Below are 17,986 nucleotides of genomic sequence, written 5' to 3'. Positions count from 1 at the left end.
ATAATTGAATTAATTCGAATAGGAATACTCTGCGCAGAGCGAGGCCAAGAAACACCTAACACCGTGCGAACAAATACAGTGGCAACGTGACACGGGACTTAAGGCACTAGTGGCGTGTGGTGGCAAAGTTACGGCCATATCATATTATATGGCTACGTTATCCGTAACAATTACGCACATACGGGAACACGAAAACGGACGAACATTTATTCAAGACTCGATTAAAATGATTCTAATGACAGTGACGTTTCCGCCTTCACAGTTCGTGACGTAACTAAAAAGAAACTAATATCGACAGATAATAAATAAAACGCAACGTACGAACGAACATGCAAACACACTACTGGCTCTGTCAATGTTTTTATTTAAAGCTACGTCACAGCTGGATTTTTATATAAAAAATATATCTCTATACATTCGTAGACATATTGAGATCATAATGACTAAGTTGTCATCGATTGCCACCATATTAATTATACACTCGCATACATGTATTTAGTTGTGACGTCACCAAACACATGTGTGCGAACGCAATTATATTGCTAAATACATCAAAGGCATGTGCAAAACGCAAAAAAAAACAACATAAAAGACCTACACAAATACCGTGTAAAAAATATAATAGACAAAAAAAATAACCACAGACAATATATCGTCATAGAAATATTATGAAACTTATTTTTTATTTAATTAATTATAAATGGCATTAGTCTCGAAGCGTTCAGGTACGCTTTAAATATTAATAAAAAATATATATACTTTAATATAATTATTATTCGTTTGATTTTGCAAAAATCACACTAAACTAGACAACCTGGCCGGCACTAATTTGATATTTATAAATTAGGAGACGCGTTAATATATCATTAAATAATGATGGCAAGACATAACAATGCAAATTTTCATATAAAATAGCCTCTGAATGCCGTATGAGGGTTACATTGACAAGACGAGCTGCTTTTGCATTTATATAATAAAATTTGCGTGGCGAGACCAGCGCTCAGTGGGCTTTGTAACACAAACATTTCTCCCCCCTTATTATTTCCACTACCCGTCTCCCTCTACATCCCAATGTCATATTATTATTGTCATATATCCTTAACATGTGTATAATCGTTTCTATCGCTGTCATATAAATTGACGTCTGAAGAAACCAACATATGTATAAGTATATTATATGTTTAACTCTTGAATAAATCTCTTAATTAGGTAACATTCAATCGCTATAAATATACTTATTATATATGATTAAATATAAAATATATGTTGTATGAATAAAGGCACAATATTTCGCGTAAATATGGGTACATAAATATAATTTTCGTTTATTTAATTTCAATCACCAGGACCTGGAGATTTTTGGACTGTCAGATACAATATACGACTGCGCTCATTTTTATCGCGGGTATACAATGAGCTTTATCGTCATCGATTTGATTTTAAATCGAAACGTAAGCCATTTAATATATAAAAAAAACATTTCACTCCAATAAACCTAATCGACAGAATATCAAATCGTGTCACAATAATGACAGCAATCCCCAAAACAGGACGTCACGTAACCTGAAGAATAAATACCGTCATCGAAACGTTACATCGACAGTCCAAAAGTTCCAGATCCGGAGTGCGTACATTACTGGCTGAGGCCGAAGAGCTTGAGGGCGTTGAAGGCGGTGGCGAGCGCCACGTCCTCGGGCCGCTGCGCCAGGAAGCCGGCGATGAGCTCCACGATGGCGGGCAGCGCGCACGGCTCGTTGCGTTGGAACGTGCAGTAGCGGTTCACGAACGTCATGGATCTGATAGGACAACGGAGATTAGAAAAAAAAAATCGTTTTACCGATTTCTATAAGCCAAGGTTCACGTCACTCCACTGGCAAATTTCAGCACTGTGAGTGAGCCAATATAATTAATTAGGAATATACATTATACATATATTGGCAGTGTAGGAGGTGAGTTTTTCATCCGAAACCAGTGTTGGTGAATGATCACAAGACTGTAAGTGGTCATCGACCCAAAAAAGTTTATTTGGAACAGTATTACCAAGAGTTAAATTATCTATGACTCATCATTATATTATATATCTAGTATAAAATATTTTTGTCCTAATTATAACTGTCAGTTCAGATTTATCAGGATTTATATTTATGTTACTGTGATCAATGCTTCTGAAGATAATGGGACACGTCGATATACATGAATTCTTAGATAATACTCCGATACTAACAGATAAACTGACATTTCGATTTAGATAAACTACTTTCAACAATATTATTGACATTAAAATAAAATAAAAGGTATCGACAAAACTCTAAGCTCGTGATTTAACTTTAAACTCGATAAAAGCATAGCAGTTGGACGTTAAGAGGTGGTAAGTCTCACAACAAATAACGTTCAACAACTAACATTATTTGCGTCGACAATAATTTACTATTGATTGGCAAAATTGCGATAATTTCGGCATATCCCAAAAAAATCCCTTAACCTTCCATCTCGTCAAATCTCACCCAACAAATATCAGATGCCACCTACCTCTCAGTTAACGAGTCCTTAACGTGCAAGGGCAGTTTCGAAGCCCTCATATTCGGGTACATGAAGGGCGAATCGGTTTCGACGAGCAATTTGTCCAACGGCAATATCCTCTCTGAGAGCAGCCGTCTAATACCGCCGTCTGATTTATCCTTGCATATGTACCCTGTGATACCAAGGTAGAAGCCCTTCTCTATATACTTGATCCCTTGCTCCACTGAGCCCGTGAACGAGTGGATGACGACGGGCGGTAAGCGGTTGCCGAATTCATCGAGAATTTTTATTAAATCATCTTGGGCTTCCTTTTCGTGAACAAAGAGCGGTTTTCGGAGTTCGCACGCCATTTCGACCTGAAATTAATGTTCGAATTACAATAATTTGAGACATTCTATGTACTTAGCAACACATTATTGATCTTAAGTTAAGATTACTTAGCTAAGATTCGTTTGTGTAAAATATGATGTTATGAGAAAATCTTGATTATAATCACTCTATTTGAACTCTTTGAATACATAAAGTTTTTATTTTTATATTAATTAATATTGTAGTGTATAAAATTACTCGTAAACAAATTTCTCACCGTAATAACACGTAATTGGTCAGTTGATAATAATTATGAACAAAACTGACGGCGTCGTACCTACCACTATCCATCACAGCAATACCGCGTAAGGTATTTACTGAGATTTTTATTATATTTTGTTTAGTATCATCGACATGACATACAGCGAGTAAAACAAAATAAAATATTGTAAGGGGTAGATACAAATCTAACAATTGTCATAGTAACAGCCTGTGAATGTCCTACTGCTGGGCTAACTCCTCTCCCTTTTTGAGGAGAGCTTATTCCACCACGCTGGTGCAATGCGGTTTGATAGAATACACGTGGCAGAATTTCAATGAAATTCGACTCAAGCAGGTTTCCTCGCGATGTTTTCCTTCACCGTCAAGCACGAGATAAATTATAATCACAAACTAAGAGCATGAAAATGTATCTGTTAAGATTCACGCGTTCTTAGCACTGGGCCATCTCGGCTTAACAATATAACAAGTGTCATACTTACATATAACCACATTCATAGTGGACATCGACATTCATAGACAGTTAGTTAAACTGAACATTTTGAATTAAAAATAATATAAATCGGAGTCATTATCCAAAAAAGAAAAAATTAGTAAGCAAGCAAAAAATTCGTATTTAGTATATATATATTATACACTGGCCGCCAAAAAAATCGACCCACCCGTATTTTTTTACTTACAAAGTTGTTATCTTAACTATGCGACGACCTAGGTGGATTGTTTTACTTATGGGACATGCATTTAACATTTTATTACCCACTTGATATTGATTTGGAGGAGTTGTAAGTGTTATTGAGGATATTTGGAATATTTTTAAAGTATTGATAAGAAAACGTTACTTTGTGCACAAAGCGCATGGTTAGTTTATTTCCAGTTCTTAACGCGGAGTCATCTCGGTTCGATGTTTATTATTAATTAAGTGTATGAAACTTTGTTGAAACAATAATTTTAATAAGTTTAAACATAAAAAATGGATACTTCTGAAGCAGAAGCTGCTCAAGTCGTAGCTCTTATTCATGAGGGGTTAAGTCAGCGAAATGTGGCTAGAACACTAAAATTAAGTCGTTCAGCGGTGCGAAGAGTGTACAAATGCTACTTGGAGACTGGGGAGTATCGCCGGAGACCAGGATCTGGCAGGGGGCGTGTCACGAACCCGACCGATGACCGTTTTATTGGTTTGACGTCTTTAAGAAACCGACATCTTTCGGCTGTTGACGGTCAAGGTAGACTCCGAGAAAGTCGTGGAGTGTCTGTGAGTGAAAATACTGTAAGAAGAAGACTTCGAGAGCAAAACTTAACCCCTCACAAGCCAGCAACAGGACCAAAACTCACAGCATCCCATCGACAAGCAAGACTACAATTTGCTAGGCAGCACGTCGATTGGACACTGGACCAATGGGAGACAGTATTGTTCAGTGATGAAAGCCGAATGTCTCTAGTAGGCTCTGATGGACGACGTAACGTCATGCGAAGGCCAGGAGAACGCTACTCTCAGTGTTGCATTCGAGAAACAGTCCGATTTGGTGGAGGCTCTACAATGTTTTGGGGAGGTATTTCTTTGACGGGACGCACAGACCTGGTTTTTTTCTGTAATCGTGCTGTTAATGCTGAAACTTACATAACGGACATTCTGGAGCCTCATGTGATGCCTTACGCTGGATATATTGGGGATAATTTCCAACTTATGCACGACAACGCACGACCTCACGTCGCTAGAATTGTTAAAGACTATCTCAGGGAAGTCGAAATTCCAGTTATGCAGTGGCCAGCCAATAGTCCGGACTTAAACCCGATAGAGCACCTCTGGGACCAGCTAAAACGTACGGTTCGAGCACGAAATCCAATTCCAGAAACCCTGAATCAACTGGAAGCTGCCCTAACTGAAGAATGGCAACGGACCCCACAGGAAGACATTAAAAAGCTAATCAGGTCACTTAATAGGCGTATGCAGGCAGTGATTAGGTCAAGAGGAGGAAACACTCCCTATTAAAGTAAGATTTAGGCACCCAAATTTAAAAACAAACGGCATAATCGTTTTGTACACAAAAAAATAAAATTGCGTAAAATTTTGTATTTTCGTATTTTGTCACATATTTACCTAAAAACCTATTTTTTGCGCACTATTTCTGTTTTTGTACAATCCTACAATTGCATTTTTTCATTATCAATCTTAAAAATATAAATATGTGGTAGTTTAAAACCATACGATAGCTTTTTTACAAAAAATGTAGGTGGGTCGATTTTTTTGGAGGCCAGTGTAGTTTTAATGGCATTTTTTTTCTTATTCATCGTAAATCATATTTTAAATGTCTTAAATTTTTTTTAATTCCGAAATTATAACATCCGACTTACATTATAATCGCAGTAATCTATATCACGTAATTTAATAATGCTAATAATTCCAAATTTGGAAACAATGGAAATCTAATTATAATTGAAGCACAGACACCATGAAGTAAAAATCGTTTTTGAATTTAACGCGATACACGTTTGTGTTATTACAAAAACAATTACTGAAGATTTTTTTATTGAATAAAAAGCAATATCGAATTCCAATACACAGGGCAGCGTAAATGTATAAAATATTTTATCCACTTTATTATACGACGGTGACAAATTGAAATGCTATAATAAAACCAACATTATTGTTACCGAAGCGAAATCGAATATTCCTGATTCAAAATCAGGCAAGCAAATGTTGCTTTATTTGCATTTTCATGTTAAATATATGAAAATTGATAATTATAATTTATATTGTGACGGAAAACATTTCGATTATTATCAGGCGGATGAAATTTTAACATGTGAGTGAGTGTCTATGCGCGTACGCACCCATGCGTATTGGTCATGGAATTAGCTTCAAGCGTTCTCCTCAAGAGGAAACACTTATACGCTTACATTAACACAATTATATTAGATCAGTTTCCACCCACGGTTTTGCCTCCGTGTTGAGGCTTGGTGTTGGGTATAAAAAAGCAGTAGAAACCTAAGTCCTTTAGGGTTAAAGCTTGCTTCATACGAAACGCGTAAGAGACAAAAAGACAGAGAGAGTTACTTTCGAATTTATAATATTAGTATGGATAATATATTTTAAACGACCCTTTTTAATATCGTAAACATTTCCATGTGGCTGTCTTTCAAGTCAACACTGTGTTTGCGTTATCCGAATCAAGAGTAAATCTCTTAAATAATTGCTTTGATCTTCAGAGGTCGGAGCGATCAGAGCGCGATCGCCTACGAGTCACGGAATTTTCGTCAAACAGGGCTGTGTAAATTTTACATACCAATATTTTTCGTTAGGATATTTTCAAGTTGAGGGAAATTTTTTTATTGATATTTATAGTTTATTACAGTGAACCGATAGATTGAATCTTCTAACGATAGAAAGATCGCGGGACACAGTATATTAAAAAACAACGTGGCTATCACGGGACGACCGGAAGATTTGAAACATCGAAATTGATGAATATTGTAAGAAAACTAAAAACTGTAATATATAATAAACTGTAAATTATTAAGAAGTAAGTTATATATATTTATTTACTGTTTTAGGGGGGCAGACTGTCACCTAATGGTAAGTGGTCACCACCTCTAGTATCACTGTAAAGAAACAGCCTGTGAATGTCCCACTGCTGGGCTAAGGCGTCCTCTCCTTTTTTGAGCAGAAGGTTTGGAGCTTATTCCACCGCGCTGCTCCAATGCGGTTTGGTGGAATACGAAATATGAAATTAGACACATACAGGTTTCCTCACAATGTTTTTCTTCACCGTCAAGCACGAGATGAATTATAATGACAAATTAAGCAGTATCACTGACTCACTCACAATACAACAATACTAAGCATTGCTGTTTGGCGGTAGAATATATGTTGAGTGATTACCTACCCAAGACGGGCTTGCACAAAGCCCTACCACCACTTACCATCAGGTGTCCTGTATATAAGTCATGAAATAGAATTAGCTGTACGTTCAATAATTACGGTTTCATTACTCAATATTATCTCTCAATACAATAATAACCGTTTCAACGTGACAGCGATCCGATAACCAATCGGCGTAATGTATTTATATTTGGAAGTGTCGCTTGCATTTGTTTTGCTTATCTGTTTAAATATCAACACACGTTTCGTTCTGAACGAGGAAATGATAAAACGCCTCGGCTACTTATTGACCGAATTACTTTAATCTTAATATATAAACTAGCTACGCGACCCGGCTTCGCTCGGATTGAATAAGGGTCTAAATAAAACGTGTATATCGTAATATTATACATATATAACTCTTTTATTATTATTTATTACTGTTATATGATTTTAAATTATAAATTACCGTAATTTAGTAATTTATAAATTTTATTGCTTATTATATAAAGATCAATTAACTATATTAATATTATTTTAATAATCATGCCGTGTTCACATGTTAAGGAATGTTATCTAGCATATGTTTTTAATTATATCTTGGACTGACTTATATATATCAACATAGTATATAATAATTATTTTAAGTCTTTGTATTGAAAAAAAAACATCTATTTACATGCGTATCTGATTACGGGAAACCGCAGCATACATGTTACATAACAAACCAACTGTATATAAAAACATAATCAAACCAGAACCAACCGTTTACATAAGATACCTTGTATGGCCTATCACAGGAGTAAAAGACAAATAAACAGCTTTGACATTTAATTGACATAAGAGATCTTGAATAACCACTGCGTGCAAAAAATATAATGAGGTTTGCTAACCATTTTTTTTTTGTCAACGACTTGACCAATGAGGATGGACTATTAAAATGTTGACGCTCGTTAAATACAGGCTTGTTTTAGTATATGACGCGATGGTAAAAAAAAATTTAATGACTAAACAGATTTAATTTTATTTTTATAATTTTAAGCCGAGATGGCCGAGTGGTAAGAACGCGTGAATCTTAACCGATGATCGTGGGTTCAAACCCGGGCAAGCACCACTGAATTTTCATGTGTTCAATTTGTTTTATAATTCATCTTGTGCTATATGGTGAAGAAAAAATCGTGAGGAAACCTGCATGTGTCTAATTTCACTGAAATTCTGTCACATGTGTATTCCGCCAACCCGCATTGGAGCAGCGTGGTGGAATAAGCTCCAAAACCTTCTCCTAAAATAGAGGAGAGGAGGCCTTAGCCGAGCAGTGAGACATTTACAGGCTGTCACTGTACTGTACAGCATAATTTACTACACAACGATGAATATCATAGTTCTTTGTGTAGTTTTATGGCTAAGATAGAATAAAAGTATGTTTTCTTGTCTTCCAAATTGTATTAAGAAGGGGTTTTTGTTTTATAATATAGGCTAGCAGACGGGAAAATTGACAACCTGATTGGAATGTGGACACCAATGCGCCACTTTGCCATGTCGCCAATATTTTAATTTAATAAAAATAACTATGCCTGTCTGTATGTTACGCTTTCACGGATTAACCACAGAACCGACTTTGATGAAATTCGTTATGAAGCAAACTTGAACTCTAAGAAAGAACATAGGCCACTTCTTTCTAACACATGACACTACACCCCCCCCCCCTCTAAAAACTATTAAATATATATAGATATAATTAATTAAATCTACTTATGTAAATTGTGAAATAAGTTATATAACTTACATATACCTGTGTGTGTGTGTGTGTGTTTCATATCAAATATAGTTTTGTGTACTAAAAGATAATATTTATTTTTACTGATGGTAGAGCTTTGTGCAAGCTCGTCTGGGTAGGTACCACCCACTCATCAGATATTCTACCGCAAAACAACAACAGTATTGTTGTGTTCCGGTTTGAAGGTTGAGTGAGCCAGTGTAATTACAGGCACAAGGTACTTAACATCTTAGTTCCCAAGGTTGGTGGCGCATTGGAGATGTAAGCGATGGTTAACATTTCTTACAAGGCCAATGTCTAAGGGCGTTTGGTGACCACTTACCATCAGGTGGCCCATATGCTCGTCCGCCTTCCTATTCTATAATAAAAAAAAATATGTGATGATGAAAAGCATTTAATGCCTGCTACCCCTAACTGTGGCCTACTCCACTTGTACGTACAACGACACGGCGATGTCACACGCTATATATAGCGTCGAGTGGGCTCAATGCGTTTCGCATGTTTCGTTTCAGCGATTAAACCGACAGACCCGATCGATGCAGCGAAATTGAAATTACTTAAGCGCAACTCGAGTCGTCGGAAATTTTAATTTATTTATACAATGTGATAGTCTAAGGTTAGAACTATACAGGTTCGGTAAAAAAAAATTCCTGACATGAGAAAAACCGGCGAAAGAAACTCAATATTATTATTTATCTATTTTTGTAATAGTTCACAATTTTGAATATGATATTTCTTAATTAATATTAGCATGTTCCAGCATATCGACTATCTTAAATTAAAAGGCTACTTCCTTCAAGAGCTATAAACCGCTACTTAAACTTCTCGTAGTGAGGTGTTATCATCAGTATTGAGTACATGGAGAGTTCCAGGTGAAAAAAGTTATCCCTATCCCGTTCTAACACTCTTGCATTCCGCGAACTTTTTGACCTGCCCTTGTCAGAGGTCACTGTGCTGCCGACTATGAAATCTAATATGTTACGTCCGTTGTTCTTGTTAAAGTAAGTAAGTAACAGCCTGTAAATGTCACCCTGCTGGGCTGAGGCCTCCTCTCCCTTTTTGAGGAGAAGGTTTGGAGCTTATTCCACCACGCTGCTCCAATGCGGGTTGATGGAATACACATGTGGCAGAATTTCGATGAAATTAGACACATGACGGTTTCCTCACGAAGTTTTCCTTCACCGAAAAGCACGAGATGAATTATAAACAGAAATTAAGCACATGAAAATTCAGAGGTGCTTGCCCGGGTTTGGACCCACGATCATCGGTTAAAATTCACGCGTTCTTACCACCGGGCCATCTCGGTTTAAAATTAAAAAAATTAAATTAATTCATCGTAATTATACTGAATCATATTGTTTATGTAATTATACTGAATCATTTTATTTATTTATTTTATAGAATAGGTAGGCGGACGAGCATATGGGCCACCTGATGGTAAGTGGTCACCAACGCCCATAGAGATTGGCATTGTTAGAAATGTTTTGATTATAATTCATCTGATGGTAGAGCTTTGTGCAAGCTCGTCTGGGTAGGTACCATCCACTCATCAGATATTCTACCGCAAAACAGCAGTACTTGTTATTGTTGTGTTCCGGTTTGAAGGGTGAGTGAGCCAGTGTAATTGCAGGCACAAGGAACAGAAAATCTTAGTTCCCAAGGTTGGTGGCGCATTGGCTATGTAAGCGATGGTTGACATTTCTTACAATGCCAATGTCTAAGGGCGTTTGGTGACCACTTTCCATCAGGTGGCCCATATGCTCGTCCGCATTCCTATTGAATAAAAAAAAAAAAATCTCGTGCCTCACGGTGAATGAAAACATCGTAAGGAAATCTGCATGTGTCTAATTTCACTGAAATTCCATCAATGTTACCCATCGCTTACATTGCCAATGCGCCACCAATCTTGGAAACTATGTAAGATGTTATATCCCTTGTGCCTGTAATTTTACTGGCTCACTCATCCTTCAAACCAGAACACTAAAATACCAAGTACTTCTGTTTTGAGGTAGAATATCTGATGAGTGGGTGGTACCTACCCAGACGAGCTTGCACAAAGCCCTAACACCAGTAAAAACTGACTCACTCTACTTTTAAAATATTGCACACACATACAGTCCAGAGCTTGGCTAGCGTATTAGGTTGGTCAGATGTATAATATTAAAAAAACGTAAAGTAAATAATATCCTTGGCGTTGAAGCTTGCTTCATAGCAAATTATATCAAAATCGGTTCAGTGGTTTAACCTTAAGAGCGTAACAGACAGAGGTACTTTCGCATTTATAATATTTGTATAGATAGAATAAACAGGTTTCTTATAGGCAAGCGTGCTACATCTTAGACCGTGTCGATGCTTAACATCAGGCAAGTCAACGGTCAAACGCTGGCCTATTAATAGTAAAAAAAAATTGTATATATAATATCTTCTACGCAGTTGACTAGAGGCTGGCTAATAGTGGAAATCATTAAAAAAAATGTTTAAAATGAATTAATTTATATGCCACTTAATCCAAGGAGATTATATATTATAGTATGTATCTAATCGTTTATGTTATGTATGTTAATCACGTGATATTATGTGTATATATATACTTGTGGTAGGGCTTTGTGCAAGCTCGTCTGGGTAGGTACTACCCACTCATCAGATATTCTACCGCAAAACAGCAATACTTGATATTGTTGTGTTCCGGTTTGTGAGCCAGTGTAATTACAGGCACAAGGGACATAAAATCTTAGTTCCCAAGGTTAGTGGCGCATTGGCTATAAGCGATGGTTGACATTTCTTACAATGCCAATGTCTAAGGGCGTTTGGTGACCACTTACCATCAGGTGGCCCATATGCTCGTCCACCTTCCTATTCTATAAAAAAAAAAAAGCTGGTAGCCCATTTTACTAACAAATTGTCAGTTTATCGCAATCGAATCGAATCGTAATCGTTGCCGTTTATACGTTTTCCTATTCTTTAATTTAATTATCGACAATTGGCACAAAAGTTAACAATTATGTTTAGTTTTGACATAACGATATCATAAAAAAAAGATAGGCCGAGATGGCCTAGGGGTTAGAACGCGTGAATCTTAACCGATGATCGTGGATTCAAACCCTGACAAGCACCATTGAATTTTCATGTGCTTAATTTGTGATTATAATTCATCTCGTGCTTGACGGTGAAGGAAAACATCGCGAGGAAACCTGCATGTGTCTTATTTCATTAAAATTATGTCACATGTGTGTTCTACCAACCCGCATGTGAGCAGCGTGGTGGAATGAGCTTCAAAACCTTCTCCTCATAAAGGGAGAGGAGACCTTAGCCCAGCAGTGGGACATTCATAGGCTGTTACTGTATAACGATATATGTTAACATTATATCAGTTCCGTTCCAATCCGAATAATTATAGAAGTCAAAATTGGAATTGGATTGTAATGGAATCAGAAACATGTCGTAATCGTTATTGATTAGTAGAATTCGGTCCCTGTTAGTAATTATTAATTAATCCTTAATCATTCGACGGTTTTAACACCGATTATTGATTACGATGTAAGATTACTACCAGACTATCCTATATGCTACCAACGAGTCTTATGTTACTTTGGCCATATTGCCCGGAGACAACCAGACAATCTGGATAAATCGGTTGTAGTAGGGAAGGTCGAAGGCAAATGACCACGCGGTTACCTACCCGCTGGTTCGACCAGATCCAAAATATAACGGGACTCAAAATTCCGACTGCTTGAGACAAGCAGGACAGAGGTGTGGAGAAAGCTAGTCGACACATCGGTGAAAGCATTTCAGGACAAGCGCGACCTTAAGTAATGAAGTTTACGAAGAAGAAGAATGATTACGGGTTTAAATTCTCAGATTTAACGAAGGTAAAGCAAAGAGCGCGACCTATCACGGAATATTTATTAAACTTCGATATCGTTTCTAATTATCAACATAATGTTACAAATACGCATATGTCTGTATACACGCTGCGCGCTGCGGTTTCACTCGCGCTACTGCTTCACCCCTTGAATCATAGTATGTTAATCAGCCAACTAGTTTTCGTCTGGCGATTTCAGGTGTCAATTTATATAAAATTCAAATCTTTCCTTGGGCTTCAAATTTTCTTTATACAAAATTTCATCAAATTCAGTTCAGTGGTTTAACCGTGCAAGCGTAACAGATAGACAAACAGAGTTTTATAATATAAGTATAGACATCCTCTTTAATTAAATCGACCTTATTTATTTCAGCTTTATGTACTAATTAGTATATATTAAAATAATCTTGATTATGGGAAAAAATCCATTTTTGTCCAAATTTGTCCGGAAGAAATTGCTATTTCAACAATAAGACCACCTTTAATAGTTCCTTTCTTGCCGTTGTCTATGGGCAGTGGTGATCACTTACAATCAGATGGCTACCGAACGGGCTAATGGGCTCTTAATTTTATAAAAATAAAAAAAAGTAATCACATTGTAAAAATATTATCAATGGATTGTTCGCAATGTACATTGTTTACTAACGCCAGTAGTGTGAATAATAAAATTGCTTACATGAATAATTACTCATCCAATTACTGCTGCAATTATTGCAATTAGTGAATTACGTCAAATTCAAATCTATTCGATGGCTTACATAATACTTGAGAGGAATAAAGGTAACGAATTCACTTTCGCGTGACGAGAAATTGCCTACACCGAGGAATGTTATAACTCCGATTTTTTAGTCTGTGTTTATTTATTTTTATTTTGACTCAATTTTAGGCGAAGACTTTAAAACGTAATTCCTATTGAATCTATTCTAATTAAACCACAATAGACGAGGTCCAAGTGAATAGAACGCGTCAATCTTAATGCATGCTCGTAGGCATCCGGGCAAGGTCACTGATATTATATGCTTGATTTTTGTTTGACTGCCTCGTTGCTCTACTGGCTAGATATCCGTAGAACTTCCTGGGTTCAAGCCCCGGGTCGAGCCGATTAAAAATTATTGGATTTTTATGTCCAAGATTCTCAGTAGCAGCCCGGGAGTCTGAAAGTTGAAAGTACCTCGGAAAGCAGGTAATGCCGTTGGTCCTGTGTCTGAACTCTTTCCGGTCGGATAGCTGTCCTATCGAATATCGAGTGAGGGCATAGAGAGTGCACCTGTGTTAGGCACATTTGTGCACTGTAAAATGTCCTGCGCTGTTGGCTAGTTTCCCTTGACTGGCTGCCATTGACGAGATCGGTATGGAGGACCTCATCATCAATTTATCTTTATAATTTAAAGGTGGAGGAACGCGAGATAACCCGAATTTGTCAAATATTATCCTAACTAACTAATATTATAAATACGAAAGTAGCTCTGTATATCTGTAACGCTTTCATGGTTAAACCACTGAACCGATTTTGATAAAAAAAAAATGAATTAAACTTGAATCCACATGGAAGGACTTTAAGGCTACTTCAGTAACATTTTAGATGGATTTTTTTTAAAGTGTTATTTAGTGTGTTATAAATTTAAAAATAAAATTATAAATAAAATTAGAAAAAAACATATAATCATAAAATGCAAATACACATTAATACCCTTCCACAAATTTTCAATTAAACTATGGTCAAATTTCGACCACCGAGCGACCATTAATATATATACGTTGATACAAAATTCGCAGTCGCATTACACGTTCTAATTATAATTTATCCACACCATACATTGCCTTGAAAACGTGAAAACCGAATTAACTCATTATAGCGTCTGACATACGTGTGAAAAATACTATTAAAAACCTGCTCCTAAGGTTATTCAACTACATTTGAATAAATCGGAAACTATAACATACTATCTACCTGCAAGATTAAAGTTATAAAATAAATAACTACCATTAGGATATATGTAAATTAAAACCGATTTTAATAATATGAGACACCATTGTTGCCGGTCGGCGCTCACCTGCCGCTTGAAGACCTCCCGCTGCACGCCGGGCTCGGAGAAGTCCTTGGTGTAGTTGAGGCCGCACTCGCCGAGCGCGACGCACTCGGGCGCGGCCGCCGTGGCCGCCAGCTCCGCCCACGCCTCCTCCTCCGACATTGACTTCGCGTCGTGCGGGTGCACCCCTGGGTCCACGATACACTACTCATTACTTACTGACACATTACACGTGACACTATTCTATTTACAATTATTAATTAAATTATTCCAGCAATTAATTCATAAAATATTTACTCTGTGGAAGGACTTGGTGCAAACCCGTCCAGGTAGGCACCATCCCCTGATCATATATTCGACCGCCAAGCAACTTGGTATTGTTGTGTTCCAGGCAAGAAATAACATCTTATAGTTCTACAGTGATAGAGTACAATGACAATGTATATGGGTGATGGTGACCACTTACCACAAATTTGCCCATTATAAAAAAATCCCACCTATATTAAAAAAAAGGAATACAGGAGAATTTAGATAAGAGCTTGTAAAATAAGTCTGTCATCAGTTTACAGGGTAATTATTTATGTTTACATAATGAATCTTTTGAACCCAAAATAATGAAATCTTCAAACAATACCATTAATGAAGCAAACAATGATATCACATTTCACATTAGTTTGTATTCAATCATTCTTTTAATCTATATTTGTTTTGATGCATATTTTGTTTTTAGAGCATGAAATAGTCTAAAACACTAAATACAAAGTGAATGTCAGTAAAATTCATCAAATTTGTATGTCGATAGCAATATTATGAGAGCACATATGCAATTCTGAGCAATAATAAAAAGGTAATAAAAGCTGATAAAAAATGTGCACATAATTTTTTCCATGTTCCTAGCAGGAATATATATAAGCACAGCTCAGGTGAGCGAGGCAGTGTAAATTACACACAAGGGAAAGAAAATTTTACATCCTATGGGTTGTATATTTTTGCCAGTGGTGACCACTTTCCATTAGCTAGACTGTTTACCTATTAGATTATCTATTTTACATTTTAAAAACACATCATCATTTATATTTAAATTACGTACACAATAAGCTTGCTTAGATCTTGCAATTTAAAAATAGTTATATAAAACAATGTGAAAATTATGTAACTTTTTAGCAATGTATAAATTACAATAGATTTATTCAATCTCTTATAAACATGCTATTTCATTGTGTAGCTTGTTACTTGTTTAGAATTCAATGAACAAGTAAACCACACATTTTTTTATATTGTTTTAATTATAAAAATTTGATGAAGATATAATAATAAGATTTCCTTCAAACGAGGCTTGAAGAGGCATCTTGCGGGCCGGTAAGGCAGGGACTACTACTACAGAACATTCTTCCCAACTGTACTGGCCGTCATCGCATTTGGCCTCTGCTACCACTTACCATCAGGTGGAATAGTCATATGCCTTCTCGGCACACATAAAAAAATAAAAAATAATAATACCTGCTGTTGAGTATATTGTGCTCGGATATAAGCGGGTCAGTCTCAGTGCTTCTTTACTGCTTCGAACCGATGTACCTGTGACCATGATCTTCTGGACACCTGGGATAATTTTTTTTATTTAATTTGTATAATTTACCAGACAAGTTTTCATAAATAAAATATACTTAATTGAAGAATCTAAAAGCTCTATTATAATTATTACCAATTAAATTACAGGCATAATTAGAAAAAATCAAATTTATTTTCATATCTAAAATTATATATACTATTAAATTAATATAAATGCTCAATATATGTAAATAAATAAATAATTTAATACATTGAATAATAAATCTAACAAGATTACAATTAGAAAGTTATTTTCAATGAATGAATATTCAGATGTTGCAATGCAATGCTATTGTTTTTTTTAAGCCAATTATCACAAAAAGATATCTAGAAATGTTAAAACTAATGATTAAATCTACAACCTAAATCAACACAAATGCTTAACACATGCGTTTTTTCCGCGGAACGACTTATATTCATTAATTCTGTTGTTGCATACATCACATATTTGCACGCAACTTTAAGATATATATAATATTTTCGATTCTCACACGTACCTGCATCTTTTGCCCTTTGAACCACCGAATCGAGATCACGGCTATATTTCTTGTTTGTTAAGTTTGCGCCAATGTCGATCACAATAAGATTCTCGTAACATCCCTTAAGTTCTTCGGATATCTGGATTTCTTCAGACGTCATACTTAATTTTGTATGAAGCTTATTGGTGCGGTGTTTACCTGTAAAATTACAATAATTTTATTATTGCATTCTAAGAAACACTCTTAAAAACAATATTTTACTTACAAATTGTATCAAACACTCCTGCTTAATAAGCTTCTTAATTTTTATTATGAATAGTGGAAATATACACCCTTTTCACTGAGATGCCACCATGTTTTTGAAGAAAGTTTACGTTTTTCTTGTATAAATTGTAATGTCAGATACAACGGCCCGTGATTTGCTATTAAGTCTTGTGCTCTAACGTGCCATTGGTTGTTGACACTGTATTGCAAATGCAAGCAATAAGCACTTACAATTCCTGCAAATAGAACTTCATAGCTGTAACGTTTTGTTACAATACTGTCACTGCCTAATTGTATCTTCATGATTGTCAAAATTTAACTCCATTTGAGTTCTTTTCTTAATTATTATTAAGATGATATAAAATAAAATATAAAAATAGAGGTTACTTTTAATATTTGATAAAAATATTCAATTAAATTTTATTTAAAATTTAATTTCAACAAAAATCGATAGGAATAGCTTAATAAGAAAAAAAATATAATCAATTTTTAAACGCAAAACGAAAAAAAAATGTAATGTCAAATAGACGTTGACAGCAATCAAATTTGATAAAGCAATCAAATAAAAAAGTCTTTCGTATCGAGGAAACTACACATAATCATAACATTCTTACTTTAGCCTCGTATTACATAAAATATACAAAACGTAAAAACTTCAAAATACATAAAATTATAAAAAAAGAACGATGAGTGTACGTAATTTTGTGTCGAAAAATCTAGCTGTTATAGTAATGGTCCCATTTATTGTTGGCGCACATTACGGTTGGTATAAATTACAAAAACTGGATAGTCTCGTTCCAGCTGAGGATCGAAAAAAGTTACCATTTGCCTCGGTGAGTTCTTAAGACAATAATAAATTATGTCTAACTAAAACGGCTTCTATCCCACTGGTCAATTCCCAGTCTGAAATTCGTTTCAACCTGTTAAAACGAAATCAGACAAACATAAAACCTCTATATAACCTTTTTTCAAAAATGACAAGCTAGAGTATTTAATCTG

General features: G+C 35.7%; 1 protein-coding gene across 1 annotated transcript; it reads right to left on the bottom strand.

Moving 5' to 3' along the window:
• Positions 1-358: 358 nt before the first annotated feature.
• On the bottom strand, positions 359-17,128 carry LOC126776218 (3'-5' ssDNA/RNA exonuclease TatD). Its single transcript, XM_050498530.1, has 6 exons — positions 16,989-17,128; positions 16,742-16,921; positions 16,137-16,235; positions 14,661-14,824; positions 2,530-2,876; positions 359-1,796 (listed from the first exon to the last, which is right to left on the bottom strand). The coding sequence occupies exons 2-6, from the start codon at positions 16,881-16,883 to the stop codon at positions 1,634-1,636; spliced, it is 915 nt and encodes a 304-aa protein (XP_050354487.1). The 5' UTR covers positions 16,884-16,921; positions 16,989-17,128; the 3' UTR covers positions 359-1,633.
• Positions 17,129-17,986: the final 858 nt, after the last annotated feature.

This window comes from Nymphalis io, chromosome 19 (assembly GCF_905147045.1).
Source record: "Nymphalis io chromosome 19, ilAglIoxx1.1, whole genome shotgun sequence".
Lineage (NCBI taxonomy): Eukaryota > Metazoa > Arthropoda > Insecta > Lepidoptera > Nymphalidae > Nymphalis > Nymphalis io.
The sequence above is the reverse complement of the archived record's forward strand: the minus strand, read 5'-3'. Positions and strand labels throughout refer to the sequence as shown.